Source organism: Paroedura picta, chromosome 1 (assembly GCF_049243985.1).
Source record: "Paroedura picta isolate Pp20150507F chromosome 1, Ppicta_v3.0, whole genome shotgun sequence".
Taxonomy (NCBI): domain Eukaryota; kingdom Metazoa; phylum Chordata; class Lepidosauria; order Squamata; family Gekkonidae; genus Paroedura; species Paroedura picta.
Window position 1 is genome coordinate 203,057,764 of NC_135369.1, and position 22,074 is coordinate 203,079,837.

Consider the following 22,074-nt stretch of genomic DNA (forward strand, 5'->3'; position numbering starts at 1 on the left):
CGGTGTCAATCTTCACGGTGACCTTTTTCACTTATGAAGGAAACAGGAAGGACTGGGAAACCATGGGAAATTCAATACAAATACATTTCTAAGGCTCTCTAAGGAACAAGCAACCATATATAGTTGTGTTGTGGGGAGGAAACCCAATGTGACTAATGAACTGTAGCAAATTCAAGAACAGTTCACGGGCAATTGCAGCCATGAAAAATGATTGTTCCCTTCTATTTTTTGTAAGGCCGTCTTGCGCAGAACACAATATGCGATATCACAACTGGTGGCAGAGAACAATAACATCTAAAACAAAGGGATATGCTTGTAAATGAACATTATTCCAGGTTAATTCTTTGATATGATTAAAATTGCAAGTTGACACATCACACAATTTTAGTGGGATTAGCCTCATTTGAGCTCCGGCTATGGATTGGATCCTGGCTACTACAGAGCTCTGCTCAAGCCACCGATCTTTGGTGAGGACCTCTAATTTTCCTAGGCATCACAAAAAGGTTATACGAGCGTAAGAGACATTGGGTTGAGCATATAAGAGCATAACAAATACGGCAATAATATCTTGCCCCAAAGTCTACTGGACTATATATATAATGCTTAATCGTCAGTATGATGGCTCTCTGGCACACAGACTAGTGCTTTATTTTTATTTATTATATTATATATTATATATTATATATTATATATTATATATTATATATTATATATTATATATTATATATTATATATTATATATTATATATTATATATTATATATTATATATTATATATTAAGGTAAAGGTAAAGGTAAAGGTAAAGGTAAAGGTAAAGGTAAAGGTATCCCCTGTGCAAGCACCGGGTCATGTCTGACCCTTGGGGTGACGCCCTCCAGCGTTTTCATGGCAGACTCAATACGGGGTGGTTTGCCAGTGCCTTCCCCAGTCATTACCATTTACCCCCCAGCAAGCTGGGTACTCATTTTACCAACCTCGGAAGGATGGAAGGCTGAGTCAACCTTGAGCCGGCTGCTGGGATTGAACTCCCAGCCTCATGGGCAAAGCTTTCAGACAGCTGCCTTACCACTCTGCGCCACAAGAGGCTCTTATATTATATATTATATATTATATATTATATATTATATATTATATATTATATATTATATATTATATATTATATATTATATATTATATATTATATATTATATATTATATATTATATATTATATATTATATATTATATATTATATATTATATATTATATATTATATATTATATATTATATATTATATATTATATATTATATATTATATATTATATATTATATATTATATTCTTCCCTCCCCAAGGCTCAGGGCGGTTTACGTCAGAACAAAGAACAATACATTCAGAGGTAAACCATCTTGGCATTTTCTCTCTGTAGCCATTTAGGGCTGGTTTAGAGGAGTTATCCCAGTTTCACAACACCAGATAATCTCAGCCGGAAGAGCGACCACCAAAAAGAAGAGTTTAATTATGCTGACTGAGATGTCACCCAGACTTCCTTCTTTGAGCTACTGCACAGCTAATTGGGTGGCTGAGAGACAATAACCCATCTTGCAAGGAAAGGAGAGGAGGAAAAAACAACATACTGTGGTTTATGCAACCAGGGCATAATCTTCCTTGAATTTCACCAGCTCTCTCTCAGCGGGAAAAACTTGCCCCTTCCCCTAAGAAGAAACGCAGAGTAAGTACAACTCCTTGACACGAAATCCTGAAGGACATGTTTGTTTCTGTGGCAGAGATCTCCAAGTGCTGAAATTTATAGATGAACATACGATGCACCTAAACCCTCCGGTTCAACTACAGCGAGGTACTCATTCCCTAAGTCGGTGGTCCCCAACAACCGGGCAGCCCGGCACTGGAACGCCCCCCCCCCCCGCAGCAAGAAGCTTACCAGGCCACAAGCTTGCGGCCCGGCAGGCTTCTTACTGTGGGAGGGGAGGAGAGGGAAGCACGGCCGCACACGCCCTCCTTGCTGCCGCTGGTCCCCAGCCTCAAAAAGGTTGGGGACCACTGCCCTGACACCGAGTCACATCTTCGTGATGATCCCTACCTGCAGATAATGCTTTTCTTCATTGCTTATCCTTTGGTTTAATACGGGAGCTTAGATAAGGCTAATTCATCATGCTAAAACTGTGCAACAAGCCATGAGAAATTCGGAGGCATGCCTAAAGATTCTCGTCTGAACACTGAGACGAAAAAGCTAAATCTGACTTTACAGCTTCTTGCTTTACAGGATACAGAAACGTTCCTTCAGGCAAATTGCTTTTATGACATCGCTCTAACGGCTGTACCCTTGCTGGGCAAATGATAAAGCGGAATGATGCAGCACACAGGCATTCCGACAACAATCTGTTTGTTCACAGCTGACGGATCCCAAAAGCTTTACGCCCACTCTCAGATTTTATCCCATCCCAAATGGGATAAATGGGATGGAGCTCCTTGCTATGCCAGAAAAGCAAGTACGGGGGGGGGGGGGCAGACAAACAAATGGAGTGCCGATTAAACTGTTAAACTGCCATTTGGTCTCCTTGGCCTAACACAGGGGCAGTCAAACTGCGGCCCTCCAGATGTCCATGGACTACAAATCCCATGAGCCCCTGCCAGCGAATGCTGGCAGGGGCTCATGGGAATTGTAGTCCATGGACATCTGGAGGGCCGCAGCTTGACTACCCCTGGCCTAACAGGATGGCCCAATCTCCTCTGCTCCTGAAAACTAAACTGCAGGGGTAATTAAGCCCCTGGCAGAAACACAGGCACAGCGCAAACTTATATACAGTCTGGCTTGCCCTCCAAATAACCTGATTTGTCCTTATCGCAGGCTACGGATTGGTCCATGAACAAGAGACTGTGATTGGTTCACACCTGAATCCTCCTTTGTATAATGCTCAGGATTAGCACTACTGAGCCCACATACATAATAGTGGGGGGTACAGGAGGTAAGGGAAGGAGGAAGAGGGAAAAAGCTGGATTTTTGTACCCTGCTTTTTACTACCTGAAGGAGTCCAAAGCGGTTTACAATAACCCTCCCTTCTTCTCCCCACAACAGACACCCTGTGAGGTAAGTGGGACTGAGAGCTCCAAGATAACTACTCTGTGAGAACAGCTCTAACAGGACTGTGATTAGGCCAAGGTGGCTGCATGTGGAAGACTGGGGAATCAAACCCAATTCTCCACTGCCCAAGCCGGCTCTCAGGGTTGCTGTGCAGAGGCAGGCAATGGCAGACCACCTCAGCATGACTCCTGCCTTGAAAACACCATCAGGGATCACTCCAAGGCACTTTCTGCCACCAAAAACACCTCCGCCAGGCCCACCAATGTTCAGAACAAGTCACTGGCTTATTAGTCTGCGTACCACCCATGTCCAATGCTTTAAAACCCCATTCGTTCAGCAGTTCTTGCCCAGTGTTAACACCCTGTCTCATCAGTGGAAACTACTCTCTGTTCTCGGTGGATTAGATTTATCATCAGGCAGTGAATCAGAAACGTTGCAAACCAGAAATACAAAAACAATGTCTTGTCCCACTCTACTTCCTCTTCGAGAAACATACCAGAACATTGGGCGCCAAGTTCATTCAATGATATTTAATACTGTTAAGAAAGTCTGTAGCACAGAATGAAGTCAAGTTAGAAAGGAATGTTATTAGAGGAGGCAAGCGGCCCCTGTGCACATGCAAACTATTTCTGCACAGGTTTTCCATTTTTAAAGCAGTATAAGATTCTCACTGCTTAAAGCAGCCATTCTTACCACTGAAAACCGCCTGAAACATTCTCCAGGCTTTGAGAATCCCCAGAAGTGGCACCAACATGCAGAAGACGGTTTAGAACAGGGGTAGTCAAACTGCGGCCCTCCAGATGTCCATGGACTGCAATTCTCAGGAGCCCCTGCCAGCATTCGCTGGCAGGGGCTCCTGGGAATTGTAGTCCATGGACATCTGGAGGGCTGCAGTTTAACTACCCCTGGTTTAGAAGCATAGTTGTGGACATGGACATGGAGGCCCCTCCCCTTCCCACCCCCTCCAGGTCCATCACTGGCCATTACGGGAGGGGCGGGAAATGGGTTGACTGACTCTGATTCATCGGCAGCACAGCTTAAAGCTGTTTGTTTTTAATTTATTTATTTGACTTTTATACCGCCTTTCTATACGGCTCAGGGCAGTTCACATAAAACACTGCAGGGATGATACATTGAACAGTCAAGTTCGTGAAACTTTAAAACATTATTTTCAATATATTCAAAATATAAAATACTAGTCAAGTTCTTTGTTGTGGTTGCCGCCCCCCTGCCCTGACAAGTGATTCAACAAAGGTGACTTTCTGAATTCAATCTAATGTAATAAAGCTCACTTTTTAGAAGAGGATCTTTCAACCACATGTACTGGGTTTCTGTTAATCGGCTAAAGGGGATGGATATAATTTGACTTCTATCATCCTCTTGAATCGGGGTAGGCAATCTGCGGCCTTCCAGATGGCCATGGACTACAATTCCCATCAGCCCCTGCGAGCAAATGCTCATGGGAATTGTAGTCCATGGACATCTGGAGGGCCGCAGTTTGACTACCCCTGCTCTTGAATATCATAAAAGTACACAGTTACTCCGATTTGTAAAGACCACCACCTTTACAGAAAGCACCATTAGAGGCCTTTACCAGGCAGGGAAGGAAGAAGGGGGGAATTCTTTTAAGAGACAGATTCCAGGGCAGGAAATTTTTCACCACAGAACAGAAGCTTGCCTGGCAAGAATTTAACCGAATACTCTCTCCCTAATATGCATAACAAGATTTCTAATATACAAAGGTGGGGTGGGATAAGATTCTCCCTTTAAGAGGTGCCTTGCTAAAGTACACATTATTCCCATGTGTACAATACAATCTTGCCATTTCACTGATCCATTTCTCTGGGCTGAGTTTCTGCTGGGTCAATACATTGGGGGAGGGACTCTCACACTCCTTCCTCCCCATACACATCACAGCCTAATCAACATGGTTTTACTTGATTATTATTATTTATTCATTAATTACTTGGATTTATATAACCGCTCTTCCTGGATACTGGCTCGGGGAGGTTTACAACATATAACTATATTAAAACATGAATCATTAGAATACATAAAAGAGTTAATAATTAAAATCATAGGGCATACAGGATTCCAAGAATGCTAATAAAGCTTAACTGCAGATGTTGCATGGTACATATTTGCAGATGTTGCACTGTATGTCTGTATTCCATTTGTTCCAGGGAAAGTGCTTTTTGGGCTCTTGCGGGAGAAGCCCAATTTGATATGGAAGAAGAAGAGCTGGTTCTTATCTGCCGCTTTTTCCCTACCCGAAGGAGTCTCAAAGCGGCTTACAGTCACCTTCCCTTTCCTCTCCCCACAACAGACACCCTGCGAGGTGGGTGAGGCTGAGAGAGCCCTGAGATTCCTGCTTGGTCAGAACAGCTTTATCAGTGCCGTGGCGAGCCCAAGGTCACCCAGCTGGCTGCATGTGGGGGAGTGCAGAATCGAACCCGGCATGCCAGTTTAGAAGTCCGCACTCCTAACCACTACACCAAACGGTTCTATTAATCATTGGCCCCAACCAAATGCCTGGCGAAAGAGCTCCCTTTTGCAGTCCCTTCAGAGCTCTTCCGCCAGGTATCTGGTTTGAGCAAATGATTTATAGCAGGGGTACTCAACCTGTGGTCCTCAAGAGGTTCATGAACTACAATTCCCATAAGCCCCTGCCAGCAAAAACTGGCCATCAAACTGGCCTCCTCCAACAAGAGCCCCCCCCCCAAACTCTCCCCCTGGAGCAAATGGGAGTCTGCACTCCCACTTGCACAACAAATGGGAGTTTGCAAGCACAACTTAGAAATAATCAATCACGCTTGTCTTGCAAAGCAGGTTCACAAGAGACAGCTGGTTGTGGTATCCACTGCCACGCCTAACTTACTTTGGCTTGCTGTAAGCCGAGGACCAATGTAGCATGTGCCTAATATCCAAACCAATTTCTTTCTGAGCAATGCATCCCTGAATACTCCAGCCCAAGTTTAAAGAGCCATTCAACTCCCACCATTCCACTCACTGAAGGGGCTCTGGGTGCCTTTTAACAGAACCTCAAACAGCTTTCAAAGCTCAAGGGAGTTTCAAGGGAAATTTGTAATGCAGGTGACCTTGGGTTCCAAGTGAAAACCTTCAAAAAGGCTCTTGGGCATACCTGACATAGTTCTCTGGATCTTGGCCTTTGAAGAGCTGGTACAATCAAAACCTTACCCAGAGATCTGTCCCTTATTAATGCTCCCAGATTTTTTTGGCAGAGACAGTACCTCATTAAAGTAACACTTGATTCCCCACAATGCTCCTAGCAATGGCAGCTGGACCAACATCAAAGGACATCCATCCTTCAAACTGTCCTGAATCTTTCTAACAGTTCGCTCGAAATCCTCTCTTCAAGGAAACATCACCTCCGTGCATCACCTTTCTGTTCTCTGTCAAACCTTCAGGCTATACTTTCCTTTGGAGTTTGGTTCTCCTTTGCATTCAATCTACAGCTGGGGCTCCCAACCACATTAAGCCTGCAGCCGCCTCTGGAATTTAGAGTGTGCCCCCCCCCCTAGACACACACACAAAAGAAAGAGCTGCTGTGGTATTTGGGGTGATAATAAAATAGCTGGCACAGGTGGGAAAAGAAGAAGAGTTCACTTTTATATTCCACTTTCCTCTCCCCACAACAGACATCCTGTGAGGTGGGTGAGACTGAGAGAGCCCTGAGATTACTAAAGAAGAAGAGTTGGTTCTTCTATGCCGCTTTTCTCTACCCGAAGGAGTCTCAAAGCTGCTTACATTCACCTTCCCTTTCCTCTCCCCACAACAGACACCCTGTGAGGGAGGTGAGGCTGAGAAAGCCCTGATATTCTGCTCAGTCAGAACAGCTTTCTCAGTGATGAGCCCAAGGTCACCCAGCTAGTTGCATGTGGGGGGGGAGGGCGCGGAATCAAACCCAGCTTGCCAGATAAGAAACCACTGCTCTTAACCACTATACCATGCTGGCTCTGCACTGTTTTTGTTTGGGTAGACACTGCTTGGTTTCAGTTTCTAAAGAAGGGGAAGTTTTGCTTCCCACATCACCAAGGAGAACTTAGTCCTAGAGAATCAGTCCCATACCCAGAGACAGAAGCCAGTCCCATACCCACCGACAGACCTTAGTCCATGGCTAAGGTCAAGGAGAGGATGCGTGCTTTGTTGCGTCTACCTGGAATCAGTTGAGTGCTCTGCCAGTATGGAGGAACCATTGCTCTTTTTCCAGTTCCATTCAAGATTCTTTGGAGTTTATCCCCAACACGCAAGAGGTACATTGCTTTTGGGAAATACAACACCAGATGCTACTGCATCCATGATCATGCCATGAGGAATATACTGAGGGCACTGCAGATACATCATGATTAAAAGTATGTGAAAGACAGTTTAAAAATTCCCCCACTGAAAACGACTATTGTAATTCCCCAATTCACCAGAGCATCTAACTTAGCCTTTCTCAAGTTTTTTGCCGCTGAGAAACCCCTGAAATATTCTTCAGGCTTCAAGAAACCGCAGAAGTGGTGGTACAGAATATGGTTGGAAACATAGAGACAGAATATTATCTGTTACTAGCTTCAAAGCCCGTTCCTAAGAACGGGCTTTGAAAGGGTCCCCTCGACTGGCCCCTGGCCAGGCAGCTTAAGGTGGCTTTGGGCTGCAGCTTGCAGCCAGATCGGCGGGTGGGGGCTGGGCAGCTCGTTAGCAGGGCCAGGACAGAGTTCCTTAGGAGACAGTCAGGCCCTCGTTAGCAAGCCCTCCACCATGACCCTTTGCCCAGGGCCCTCTCTCCTTACCTGCTTCTGGCTCCAGGCACTGAGGCGTCTGAGATCAAGGAGGCTAGAGTCCAGGAACGGAGGGCGGGAGCTGCAGGGGCAGGGCCAATCAGGGCAAAGCTGGCTGCACTCTGATTGGCCCTATTCTAACTTGGACAGCCGGACACGTCCCACCCCCTAGGCTGTTTCATAAATATATAGTGGAACAACAATGGATAAGGATTGTGTCTTTAGCTGAAGTGGTGCGATGGTACAGAATATGGTTGGAAACATAGAGATGGAATATTATCTGTTATTGTGTCTTTAGCTGAAATATATATGTATTTGAACTTCATTGTAAAGGCCTTTGGCCAATACAATAAAATCTACTACTAGAAGAAGAAGAAGAAGAGTTGGTTCTTATATGCCGCTTTTCCCTACCCGAAGGAGGCTCAAAGCGGCTTACAGTCGCCTTCCCATTCCTCTCCCCACAACAGACACCCTGTGGGGTGGGTGAGGCTGAGAGAGCACTGATATCACTGCCCGGTCAGAACAGTTTTATCAGTGCCGTGGCGAGCCCAAGGTCACCCAGCTGGTTGCATGTGGGGGAGCGCAGAATCGAACCTGGCATGCCAGATTACAAGTCCGCACTTCTAACCACTACACCAAACTGGCTCTCTACACCCATCTGAGGCCCCTTGCCTTCCCAATCCTACCAGGTCCATCATTGGCTATAATGTTTAACAAATTTTAAAAAATATATTAAAAAGTAACCCCTGCCCATTCAGGAAACCCTTCCAGGGCCATCCAGAAACCCCAGGGTTTCATGAAACCCTGGTTGAGAAAGGCTCATCTAAGGGCTGAGATCAGTACTACTTCTGCTATAACACAGAACATGAGAAGAGGAAAGCGAGCCATCTGAAAATATATCTAGCAAACATGATGTAAACAATTCAATATAATGCAAAACATTTACCAGGGCTCAAATCAATGAGTATTTCTTTCATTGCCCTGTACAGATTACTGTAAGATCTGCCTGGCCATGGATTTCACATAAATTAAAGCTTCCAAAGCCAGTAAGGAAATATGGCACCGTTTAAGTTAATGCCCACAATTGCAGACGAAACACCTTCTCCGACCATGTTTTCAATCTCTACAGAGGTGATCCCTAAACTGAAGACTGCGCAATAATGGGAGCACCTCGGGGATGCGGCTTTCCTTAAATTTCCACAAGACTGGATGCTCTCTGTTATGAAAGCAAACAGAATTAAGGATGCGTTAACTGAATTCCCTCAAACAGAATTAGGGATGCGTTAAATGAATTCCCTAAACGGCATATAGTTATAGGATAATGGAACCGTTGTCATATGACTAAGCACATTTATACATACATCCCACACAGTCCCACCCTTGCCTAACCACGGACCAGAACAGTTTAGGGTGGGCTGCTTTGAGAGACTATGCTGTGTACTCATAAAGTCTACAGCATGCATAAAACCCTGCCAGTGAGCACATGTTCTTGACCTAACAGGTGGTCGAGTACCACGAGACAAGAGAACCCTCGATTCCTTCATCCGACTTGTGGTCTGCACTGCCCAAGCCGTCTGTTCCGATGATGGCTGCCTCCAGGATGCTTGCACAGGTGTGGGCCATGATTACCTGCAAGGGATCGTGTGACCACTGTGTCTTTGAAGCCTTTGCTGCTAAGAGAAGCACGGACAGAAGCAACTAACATTCCTGGAGGGACAGCCAAGGAAAGAATTTTGCATTCTATGAACACACTTCCTGAGCAGAGGGAAATGGTGTTTTCGGCAGAAAACCGTGGCTTCGACAACCAAGTACTGCACGATTCAAGCAGGTAGCCGCATTGGTCTGAAGCAGCAGAACAGAATTAGAGTCCAGTAGCACCTTTGACCAACAAAGACTGGTCTTTTCAAGTGCATGCACTCGAAAGCTCACACCTTGAATAAATCTTTGTTGGTCTTAAAGGTGCTATTGGACTCTAATTTTCTTATTCCAGGGATGTATCTGAGGATGTGTGCCTTGAATAAACTTTGTTGGTCCTGAAGGTGCCAAAGTCCTGCAAGCACAGTGTTTATTCTTAACAAGCAGTTACAAGCATAGCCATTTCCTTGATGGGACGCACAAGAGGTTTGTAAGTTTGCATTATAACCCAGATGCTGCCGTCCCTACCCCTTCAAAACACCCAGGGGTAGAATAAATTATCTAGACAATCATTTGTTCTTCTCAATTTAGAAAAACGTAACATTAGGATGATTAAACAGAATAAGACACTCCACAAGAACAAGGAAAGGCAACTTCTGTTGCAAACACCAGACACCTCACAATTCTGTTTAGCGCCCAGAATTGTTTACACAGACCCACTAAGGCACTGGCAGGAGGGGGGGAGAGGATATGGCAGATACATCTTTATGAATTTTGATCTGAAGGGAGTCTCTAAAGCAGGGGTAGTCAACCTGTGGTCCTCCAGATGTCCGTGGACTACAATTCCCATGAGCCCCTGCCAGCATTTGCTGGCAGGGTCTCATGGGAATTGTAGTCCATTGACATCTGGAGGGCCACACTACCCCTGCTCTAAGGACTAGTGACCTTTATGACCAATTCTTCCATATCCACTCCCCACTTTTGTTGGGTGGCATACCAAAACTTCACTGGTAAACACTTTGGGTGTGGGCACTAAGACCCCGTCCACCCCAAAAAGACCGCCTAGTCCCCAACAGCTTCATTTCCGTCTGAAGGCAGAGGAGGAAAACCTCCAGCTAAAATTAGAACAGCCGCTAATTAACAACCCAAACAGGATTTACTCTGCCAGCCGGCATTTCCGCCAATTATTGCGTTGTCAGGACTTGTTGTGTGGCAACAAAACCCGGCCCTTATATTGCTGGGTGGTTTTTTATTTTTCCCCTCCCCAAAAAGCAATCCCCACCTCCTCCTTGCCACATCCCCAGTCACTTCGCCCACGTCCCGCGGCCGAGGCACGAGGGCCGTTTCACCCCCATGTGGTCCGAGGCTTCGCGGGCACCCGCCCTTACCTGTCCCCATCGCTGGCCAAGAGCTTCTCCCCAGCTCCCCAAGCCAGAAGGCTGGCGGCTCAGCTGGATTAGCAAGGAAGCAAGGCGTAGATGTCCACGGCTCATTTAACCCCAGCGAGGGCTTTCACGCTCCTTGCCCGTGCAACCCAGGGCAGAGTTACTCCGGTCTAAACCAACTGATGTAGCACAGTGTGACTCTGTGCAGGATTGCACCCCGGAGGCAGAAAACCCCTGGGACTGTGGAGATGTCTCAGAATCAGGTCGCAGAATCAGGATGACGGATCCCCCCCCCCCACCCAGGGCAAGAGCAGGGGGGCTGCATTCCTCTGTGCTCCGACATGGCAAATCCATCAGGACAGTGGGAGTTACTTCCGAGGAGACCTGCAGTTGGGGGCTGACCAAGCCGCCCCCCCACCATCCATCCCACACACACACACACACACCCCTCGGGGCAGCAAAAGTTGGCTGCATTCCTCCCCAGCGTGACCTGGCAAACGGGTCTCCGTCCCTGCAGGCGGGCTCTCCTCCCGAGTAGACCTGCCCGGGACAAGTCGGAGGGGGGGAGGAAAGCGGTCCGGGCCAGAGTTCAGTCCCGGGTTTCCGCTCGTGCCCACGAGAGCTCAGCCCGGGCTCGGGGTCCCGAAGGCGCCCGCCGACCCAGCCACCCGAAGCCCTCCGCGCCGCCTCTCCGAGGGGAAAGGCCCCGCGGACCCTGAGCGAGGGTGACCGCCGCCCTCCGTGCGCGCCCCCTTACCCATGCTGGGCCAGCTGCCGCGCCTGGCTTCTCCGCCCTCCCGCCGCCAACTCAGGCCGGCTCCTCCATCGGCGGGGCGGGAATGGCGGCCGGGGCGGGCGGAGGGAGGGAGGGAGGGAGGGAGGGAGGCGGGAGCCCTCCGGCGGCCGCTTCCAAGGGGCGGCGGCGTCGCCCTCGCCTCAACTCTCCGCCCCGCCGGCGCCTGCCCGCCCGCCCGCCCTCTCTCTCGGACTCTCCGCCCGCTGAGGAGAGGAGAGGAGAGGCGAGGCCGCGGCCTGCCAAATCCCGCGAGACCGCCTCGGCGCGCGCCCCTCTTGGGCGGCTGGGCCCGGGGACGCCTCCTTGCCTGACTCGCGGAGGGGGCCTTCGAGGGTCCCACAGGCCGGTCGGGAAGGCGCCTCCCGCCCGCCCGCCATTTCTGGCCGACGGGTCAGGATTCGAATCTGGGACTTGCTAGGGATGCCCAAGAACAGGGGTAGTCAAGCTGCGGCCCTCCAGGTGTCCATGGACTACAATTCCCAGGAGCCCCTGCCAGCGTTCGCTGGCAGGGGCTCCTGGGAATTGTAGTCCATGGACACCTGGAGGGCCGCAGCTTGACTACCCCCTGCCCAAGAATAATGGAGGGGGCCCGCGGTCAGAGAAAGGGAGCTGCTTCACAGTGGCCCTAAAGATCTGGTGGACTGCACCAGTTGGATTTCGGCTTTGACTCTGTGTGTGTGTGTGTGATTGGGGGGGACTACACCTGTTGATGCTTTTCACATATATAAATGTATATGTTAACTCAGTGGTTCTCCACCTTCCTAATGCCGCGCGCCTAGAATACAGTTCCTCCTGTTGTGGAGACCCCCAACCATAAAATTAGGCAAGGGTTCTTTCACAGAAATTAAACCGAAACTGACCCATGGCGTGAAGATCCATTGTTCATGACGGTATATAAATTGTTTTTTTCCCCCAGGGTTTCTCAGTTCAGTTCAGCCTCTTGTCCCACCATACTGATCTCGCTCTTCTCCGCTGCTCCACCACAGAAGGACGCTCTAATCTCGATCTACCGCGCACGGCTGTTGTGTGGATGGTGCCCCCCCTGGCCAAGCTGCTTGCTCTGCCATGACCCCTGTGAAAGGGTTGTTCGATCCTCCAAAGGGGTCCCAACCCCAAGGTTGAGAACCACTGTGTTAACTGCTTATGGGTGCTTAATTGTACCCTTATCAACTTTTTGTGTGTGCACTTTTGGAGATACTGTTCTCTTTAGAGCCACTGTGCTCGAGTGTCCAGGTGGTGGCTGCAGATCACCTGGGATGGCTGCTGATCTCCAGATGACACAGATCAGTTCTGGAGAAAAAGGGTTGCTTTGGAGGGTGGAATACCAAAGTTCCCCTGGAGAAAAGGGCTGCTTGGGAAGGTGGGATATTCTTAATCTTGAAAGTGTCATTTGGTTCCCCCATTTTATTTATGTATTATTGATTTATTTGATTTATTTGCTGTAGGCTTGCCAACCTCCAGTTAGTGGCTGGAGATCTGCGAATATAACTGATATTCAGGTGATAGAGAATAGTCCCGTCCCCCCCCCCCGGGAAAAGTGTCCACTGTAGAAGATGGACAGTGCAGCATTGTCCCATGCCAAGATCCCTGCCCTCTTCAGTCTCCAACTCCAAAATCTCGAGGTATTTCGCAACCCAGAATTGGCAACTTTATTTTGCTATGATGGACTCACCCAAGCTTAGCCCTTTGGGCAGTTCAGGTTTTGTTTTTGATGTGGAACACCTCTTTTGCTGCGCCCCCTGAAATAGAAGTGACTGTAGTACCTCCCCAGGGAGTGTACCAAAAGAAGCCGGGAAGGCATGGCAGGCTGGGGCAGGGCAGTGCAGGCCATTGCAGGAAGAGGCCAGGCCACCAAGGAGGCCTGGGCAGTCACGAAGCGGCACAGAGCCAGCACTGCCGCAAAGGTTAGGAGGGGGGAGGAAGGAAGGTGTCTAGGGGGGAGGGAGGAGGAAGTGAGGAAGGGAGAAGGGACCAGGGAGGAGGTCAGGATTCTATTCTTCCCGGGTTTCCCCTTGCTCTGGTAGACATTTTAGACTCTGGGAAAATATATTCTAAGGTCATGCTAGGATTGCCAACTTCCTGGTGGTGCCTGGAGATCTCTCAAAGTGACAAGTGATCTCCAAATCACACAGATCATGTCTCCTGAGAAGGACTGCTGTTTTGCATGGTGGCCTTTATGACAGCTGAGATGAATGCTTCCTTGTTTTGCTCACTATACACAAAAAAGAAACTTAACTTCTTATTTATTATTTTGATTTATATACTGCCGCTTTTCCTAAGAACCTGCTGCAGTTCACATAATAAGACATTAAAAGCCAGTAAAACCCCACAACCCCCCACCCCCCACTTTACAATATGCAACAAGCGGCGACAGCTTCTAATCAATCGGTCCCCTCCCACCTTGTTCAGCTGGAGGCCAAGTCTTCCACTGGCAAGTGGGTGCAGATCTACTAAACCATGGGTAGGGAGCCTAGTTGGAATGCCAGGGTTCTGCCCTGGCTTCAACCATGTACCTGGCGGAAGAACTCTGTCTTGCAGGCCCTGCGGAAAGCTTACATATCCAGCAGGGCCCTTAGCTCTCCCAGGACCTCATTCCACCAGGTTGGGGCCAGGACTGAAAAGGTCCTGGCCCGAATCGAGGCCAAGTGAAGAATCTCAGGGGACAACCAGTGAATTTGTACTCGCAGAGCGAAGGGCCCTGTGGGGGGGGGGGGGTATAAGCAGCCAAGCAGTCCCACAGGTAAGTAGGATCCAAGCTGTATATGGTTCTTAAAGGTTAATACCAAAACCTTGAATTTACCCGGAAACAGACTGGTAACCAGTGCAGATGGCAAAACACCGGCTGAATATGGGCCTTCCAAGGTGTTCTAGTGAGGGCCCTGGCAGCAACGTTTTGTACAAGCTGTCCAGATCAAAGTCAAGGGCAGGCCCACGTAGAGCGAGTTACAGTAGTCTAGTCTGGAAGTGACCATAGCTTGGATCACTGGCCAAGTGTTTCAAAGACAGGTAGGGTACTAGTAGCTGAACTTGGCAAAGGTGGAAAAATGCCAACTGGGCTACTTTAGTGACCTGAGCCTCCATGGAAAGGATCAAAGGTCACACCCAAATTCCTGGCAACCGGTGTTGGTGTTAAATGCACACCATCTAGGCATGGGAGACGTGCTTCCTGTTCCTGCCCCCGTCTACCCAGCCACAGGAACTCCGTCTTGGAGGGGTTGAATTTCAGGCCACTCTGAGCCATCCAGCCACTGCTTCCAAACATCTGGCAAATGTATTGGGGGGGCGGGGAATCCGGCTGGCTGTCCGTTAGGAAGTAGAACTGGGTGTCGTCCACATACTGGAGGCAACCCAGCCCATAGCCCCAGACCAGCTGGGCTAGAGGGCGCATATAGATGTTAAAAAGCATGGGGGAGAGTATCGCCCCCTGAGGCACTCCACAGGACGTGGTGGTCTGACCATGGAATGCCACCAGAAGTACCAGTACACCTGCGCAAAAGATCAAATCAAGGGTGTGATCAGCCTGATGGGTGGGACCGGCAGCAAATTGCGAGAACCCTATTGTCTCCATGGCTGACACTAGGTCCAGGCAAAGTCCTGAAGACAGCACATCTGCGTGGAGGTTGGAAGTCCCCCAAGACCAAATGTTTTGGTTACTGCAGCGTCTAAGCAGCCACCGCCTCCAGCAGGCCCAGCAGGGAATCTGGAAGGGCAATAGGTGATCGGTACACCAACCAAGAGCCTCTTGTGGCGCAGAGTGGTAAGGCAGCCGCCTGAAAGCTTTGCCCATGAGGTTGGGAGTTCAATCCCAGCAGCCGGCTCAAGGTTGACTCAGCCTTCCATCCTTCCGAGGTCAGTAAAATGAGTACCCAGCTTGCTGGGGGGTAAACGGTAATGACTGGGGAAGGCACTGGCAAACCACCCCGTATTGAGTCTGCCATGAAAACGCTAGAGGGCGTCACCCCAAGGGTCAGACATGACTCGGTGCTTGCACAGGGGATACCTTTACCTTTACCTTTTACACCAACCAAATAGCCACATTCTCGACCGATTCCCACCCTAGACCAATACACTCTGTCCTCGGGATCGATGGTGCAGGGAGAACCCTGAAGGAGAAAGACTGTCTAACCAGGATTGCCATTTCTCCCCTTCCACTCCCTTGGAGCCGGGGCTGATGCAGGACCGATCTGGTACGTGGTGCCAGATCTTTCAAGGCGACTATCTCATGCCTTACAAAGTAATCCCGCAAGGTAGAGGACTTGTTAATAGACCTGGTGTTACACAGTATCCACCTTAGCCCTCTCTCCTGCAAACCTGGGAATGGGACGGAGATTTGAAGGGCAGCGCTTGTATTGACCAGGCCATCGGCCGTGGAAATTCCACGGCCGGGGCCTTCTCAGACCTACATATGTCGCAGCCCCCCTAGTATTGAATCTCCTCCCACCACTATGCTTGCCTTGGTCCAGAAGTACCAGAATCCTAGTCCCGGACAGGACTTCTCTCCCAGCAGCCTCACTCCCAGCCATATGGCCCTGTTCTGTCGTTAACCTAGAGCAGATCAATAACCTAAATCTAACCAACCACTAACTAGCTACTAACTAGCCGACTAACTACCCAACCCTCCCAGAACCCACCCAACCCCAAAAAACCCGTCCTCTTACCCACCCCACCTAACAGCTAAAAAACAACCAGGTGGCGTTACACCCAGGAACCTGCCAATATATAGCAGCCCTCCTCTAGCCCCTCGCCTCCCTGGTTAGCTAACTAGTAGAAAAGAAAAAACAAAACAAAACAACATCTCTTTCCCTTCCTCTATAATTGTAAATGTTAGATCTTAAATCGGAAAAGTTCGTCCATTGGCCAGGAGGTGGCGCCAGACAGCCTCCCATTTTCTCCTCCCGATCAACTCCAACAGAGAAGCACTCCTTGGGGACGTCTCTCCCCTCTCCAAGCAGAACCACCGGTAACTTCCCAAGTCCACAGCTAGAAAAGAGCAGCGTCTTGTGCCACATGGGCCTGCTTAGTAGTCTGAAGGGAGTTTGGACCCAAAGGCAGGGGCTCTGCTGCGTTTTCCCAGAATGAGCAAGCCCAGGGGCGGCAGGGGAAAAGGAGAAGATAAAGGGGACGCACCCTGCAGCATTTAACCAGCCGCAGAGCATTCTCCCGCCGCTTGGGATGGACGCGGTTCTCCAGTGGCTGGGAACAACTCCCGGGCTGCCTGCCTGCTGTCTGCTGGTCTTGTAGGTCCGCGGCTGCTCCTCAATCCGTCCCCCACCAGCGGTAAGTCCTGGCAAACCTCGGGCTGTTCCCTGTGTCCGTCCTGGTTGCCATCTTTGTGGTTGCAGTTTAACAAGCATTGTGTGAGTGATGCCATGCACACTGTAAACATGTGACGTCCGGAGCCATGGCAGGGAGATATGGCCAGCTGACATCACTTCCGAGGTTACTTAAAGCCTGAAGCATATTTCAGGGATTGCTCCACGGTCAAAGGGTTACAAAAGGCTGCTATAGGGTTTGCAAGGCACGAGAGTTTCAGAGTTGGATTACCATTGCTGACCCAAAGCTTCCTTGGGGGTTTCCCATCCAAGTGTGAACCAGGGATGACCCTGTTTACCTTCTGTAATCTGGAGCAATCAGATTAGCAAATCTGGTATAGTGATTAGGAGTGTGGACTTCTAATCTGGCAAGTCGGTTTGATTCCTTGCTCCTCCTCCACATGCAGCTCCTCCTCCACATGCAGCCAGCTGGGTAACCTTGGGCTCCCCACAGCATTGATAAAGCTGTTCTGTTGGCATTGGGAAGAGGAAGGGGAGGGGTTGTATAGTCTATAAAGGCATGGGGTTGATTGTGTGTGTTGTGTGGGAGGTTGTGGTGGTGTGGTGGCAAATGAATGTGTGGGTGTGGAGAGATGGGTGTCAAGAACCTGTGGTTTGGAATGTTCGTTGAGTGTGGACTGAACTTTGGGAATTGTGGCATAGTGGTTACAGATGAGCTTTCCGGAGCCATGTCTTCAGATATGTGAAGGGAAAATCAGACTGGAGACTATTCTTAGGGGGAGATTACATGGCAACCAATTCCTCCCAGTTTTGTGGCCCTACTACTCCTTCTGTCCCCATTTTCTTTTTACTTTTGATATAATGTTTTGATATAAGGTAAAAGTAAAGTTATCCCCTGTGCAAGCACCGGGTCATGTCTGACCCTTGGGGTGACGCCCTCTAGCGTTTTCATGGCAGACTCAATACGGGGTGGTTTGCCAGTGCCTTCCCCAGTCATTACCATTTACCCCCCAGCAGCAAGCTGGGTACTCATTTTACCGACCTGGGAAGGATGGAAGGCTGAGTCAACCTTGAACTCCCAGCCTCATGGGCAGAGCTTCAAACAGCATGTGGGCTGCTTTACCTCTCTGCGCCACAAGAGGCTCTTTGCAAACACCTTTGCCCTTCATCTACCCAATTAGATAACCTGTCAGATGTGGGGCTGTGAGATGTCTGAGACAACTGGATATTGCCAACAGTCACCCAGCAGGCCTCAGGTGTCTCTAAGCAGTTTAAAATCGCCTTCCCTTCTCCTCCCCATAGTAGACACGGTGTTAGGGAAGTGGGACTTAGAGCTCTGAGAGAACTGGGAATGGCCCGCAGTCACCCAGCAGGCTGCTTTGGAGTGTAGGCTCTGTGGTATCATTGAGCTCCCTCCTCAAGCCCTTCCATGCCCAAGCTCAGCACCCAAAGCTCCAGGAATTTCCCAGCACAAACACTCCACCTTTCTGTCTAACCCCCAGACACGTGTACTCACACGCGAATAGACATCCTTTTCTGCTAACCCCTCAGTTAAACATACATGCATGCCCTCAAATGCACACACTCGACACTTCTGGGTCAGCTTATGGAAAAGACTGGGGACTGCTGCCCTATGCTGCATTTACCTTCTATACTTTCTCATCCGCTTTGAATCTCAGTGCAAAAGTTGGCCTATAAAGAAGGTCAGAGCCCCTCAGTGTACTTGAGCCCGCAAGCACCTTTGAAATTCTGACACTGTACGATGGACACAGACAGACACAAAATGGCTGCTTCAAGAGGTGGAGTTGACCACAAAATGGCTGCCAAAGCGTACCTTCAGTCACAGAGTAATAGTCTACCAAAGTGTTTTTGCCCAAAAGCCAGTGTCACCTCCCCTGATATGCTTATGTCACTTCCAGGTGACGTAGGTATGTTGTGTCAATTTCTGGCATTCCTCCCCACTCCTGAGAAGTGCCCTCCCTCTCACCCGCTAGTAGCTCCAAGGGACTTGGCATCCCTATCCAGTGAAGGTCTTTCAGCTGCTGCTGAAACAACACTTCTAAAAGTTGTCAGAGCCAATCCAGTCTCCAGTACCCAATCAGAAACCTTGCTGGGCAAAAGTCTCACCTGGCCCTACCTACCTGCTAAAAGCACTTGGTATGTGTGGGAGCCACGGTGCCCTACATTGTGGGCCTCTGAGCTAAATTATAACACTGTGACAATATTGGCTTGTATTCTACTCCTCTTCTCCACCCAGTGTGCCTTTCTCCAGCCAAGGAGGTTTTAGCTGGTTGAAGACATTTGGGAGAACCGTTTCCATCAGCTCAGTGGTTCTCAACATATCTGATACCACGACCCCCTTTGGGGGTTATAGGGTTGTGTGCTCCAGAGCTGGAGATTACGGAAGCCCGAGGAGGCCAGCACCAGGGAGGGGCACCGGTGCTGGCAGTGTGCTAGCTGGCTCCCACACGCAGGTGCAGAGCCATTAGGAAGGCAACCCCTGGGGAAAGGGTCGATTGACCCCCAGATTGAGAACTGCTGCATCAGCTGAAGGCTCCATGCACCAGACGAACCCCCTGTACTTCACTGACCAAGGTGCCAGGATGCAAGCATTGTCAGGACTCACGAACAATGGCCTGCCACGGCCGCAGAAAAGGAGTTTTGCCAGACATACCTACCTGCTGTACTTGCAGAGAATTGCAGGATTAAAATAAACAATGGAACAAAGAAAATGGTGCGAGAGATCCTGTGAACAATGGATTACTAACATTCAAAACCAGTGTGGTTCATGGATTACTAACATTCAAAACCAACAGAACAAACAATGCAATACATCACACCATACGTACAAGACACAGTGTCGAAACCCATAGGCCTGTTCCATATATGACGTTACTTGCTCAATCTGTAGAATTTCCTACCCTCCCTGTTGCCTTTCTAGAAATGCACTCCTAGACCACTCAATTAAAAAAAATATATACAAGTTTTATTTATAGATAATACACTGAATAAGCAAGAACTGCTATTTCTTGAAAGTGTTAAATTGCTGTTTTACAATACCAAAGAGAAAGACAACTTTCAAGAAGAAAGAAGGGGGGAGACTTATTACATCATCATGATATCACATCACATATCACATACTACATTCGACATGTTTTCCAAAGTATAAATTTACTTCATAAATCAATCATTTCTTTCCCTCTCATTTTTTACTGGTCAGAATAGTTGAAAATTGGACACCATTTTCTTCTGAGGTTTTGTGTTAGTCTGTTCAGGAGATATGTAAGTTATGTCATTGCCACATATTTGATCTGATGGAGTTTCTTTTTTCCACCTTGATGCATATATAATATCTTGCACACACTTAAGAAGCTGATATTATTTGGTACCATACTTAATCACATACATTTTAGATCTAATACAATTTTAATTTTCAATATCTTTTGCATCTCATCATGAATCATAATCCAATATTTCCTTGTTTTATGACAAGTCTACCATATATGATAAAATGACGCATTATATCCAGGCCTTTCCAACATTCCCCATTATAACTATTGGTTGCTTAGAGAGAACTATTGTTTGCTTAGAGAGAGTACCCTGCTGTTTACTACCAAAAGGAGTCACAAAACGGTTTACAAACACCTTTGCCCTTCATCTATCCAAAATAGAAATAGACAACCGGTGATGGATGTTGGGCTGTGAAAGGTCTGAGAGAACTGGAAATGACCCACAGTCACCCAGCAGGCCTCAGGTGTCTCTAAGCAGTTTAAAATCACCTTCCCTTCCTCACCCCATAACAGACACTCTGTGAGAGAAGTGGGGCTGAGAGCTCTGAGAGAACTGGGAATGGCCCACAGTCACCAAGCAGGTGTCTCTAAGCAGTTTAAAATTGCCTTCCTCTCCCCATAACAGTCACCCTGTGAGGGAAGTGGGACTTAGTGCTCTGAGAGAATTGGGAAAGGTCCACAGTCACCCAGCAGGCCTCAGGTGTCTCTAAGCAGGTTCAAATCGCCTTCCCTTCCTCTCCCCATAACATACACTCTGTGCGGGAAGCGGGGATGAGAGCTCTGAGAGAACTGGGAATGGTCCACAGTCACCCAGCAGGCCTTAGGTGTCTCTAAGCAGTGGGGAGAGGAAGAGAAGGCAATTGTAAGCCACTTTGAGACTCCTTCGGGTAGAGAAAAGTGGCATATAAGAACCAACTTTTCTTCAGTAATATCAGGGCTCTCTCTGCTTTACCTCCCTCACAGGGTGTATGTATGTATGTTGCATGTTTATTCAGTCAACTGACCCATATAAATAATACATCTATAAAAACTGCAATCAAACAGGGTGTCTGTTGTGGGGAGAGGAAAGGGAAGCAGAATGTAAGCTGCTTTGATACTCCTTCGCGTAGAGAAAATCCATAAGAACCAACTCTTCTTCTTCTTCTTCTTCTTCTTCTTCTTCTTCTTCTTCTATCTGGGTGCCATCTTGCTTCCCTCCCATGTGGAATATCTGAATTGTGTGTCTGTTAAGAGCAACACAGAGGGAGTTGGTCACTTGGGGCAGGGGGGCAGGCTATGAAGAGAGAGAAAGGTCAGGCTGGAACTCTCACTTCTTGCAACAGTGAAGGATGCTCTATGGCAGTGGTCCCCAACTTTTTTATCACCGGGGACCGGTCAACGCTTGACAATTTTACTGGGGCTGGGGGGGGGGAGTCTTTTGCCGAGGGAGGTCACCACCGCCTGAGCCCCTTCTTCACTTGCTTTCCTGCTGCCGTCCCTGACTTCCCGCCGCCTGCTGGGGGGCGCTGCCAGCAGCAGCTGTGCAGTTCCATGCCGAGGGGGAGCCCCAGCCATGGCGGCTGCCGGAGAGCACCAAAGGTGAGCTGGCGGCAAAGTGGCAGGGGCAGCCCCCGAGGCAGCAGCCGGGGAGGAGGACGAGGAGGAGCGGCAGCCTGGTATCAACTGATCTAGGGACCGGTCCCGGTCCCTGGATCGGGGGTTGGGGACCACTGCTCTATGGCTCTCCGATACCTACGTCTATTTGGCTTTTAAGATATCTTTTGGAAAGTGGAATTTTAACAAATCAATTTTAGCTCATCTCCAGGCTAAAGAGATCAGTTCTCCTGGAGAAA

The 22,074-nt window shown here is 48.8% G+C and overlaps 1 protein-coding gene across 7 annotated transcripts in view; it reads right to left on the reverse strand.

Moving 5' to 3' along the window:
- The window catches only part of CD2AP (CD2 associated protein), a 101,563-nt gene extending 89,692 nt beyond the window's left edge, over positions 1 to 11,871 (reverse strand). For 3 of the 7 annotated variants that reach the window (XM_077317452.1, XM_077317433.1, XM_077317461.1), the window contains exon 1: positions 10,887 to 10,911. In XM_077317452.1, the coding sequence (XP_077173567.1) occupies positions 10,887 to 10,896 (10 nt within the window). In that variant the 5' untranslated portion in view covers positions 10,897 to 10,911. Of the gene's footprint in view, positions 1 to 10,886; positions 10,912 to 11,640 lie in introns of those variants that run through there. The other 4 variants (XM_077317442.1, XM_077317480.1, XM_077317471.1 and 1 more) reach the window with 4 other exon arrangements.
- Between the last annotated feature and the right edge of the window lie 10,203 nt (positions 11,872 to 22,074).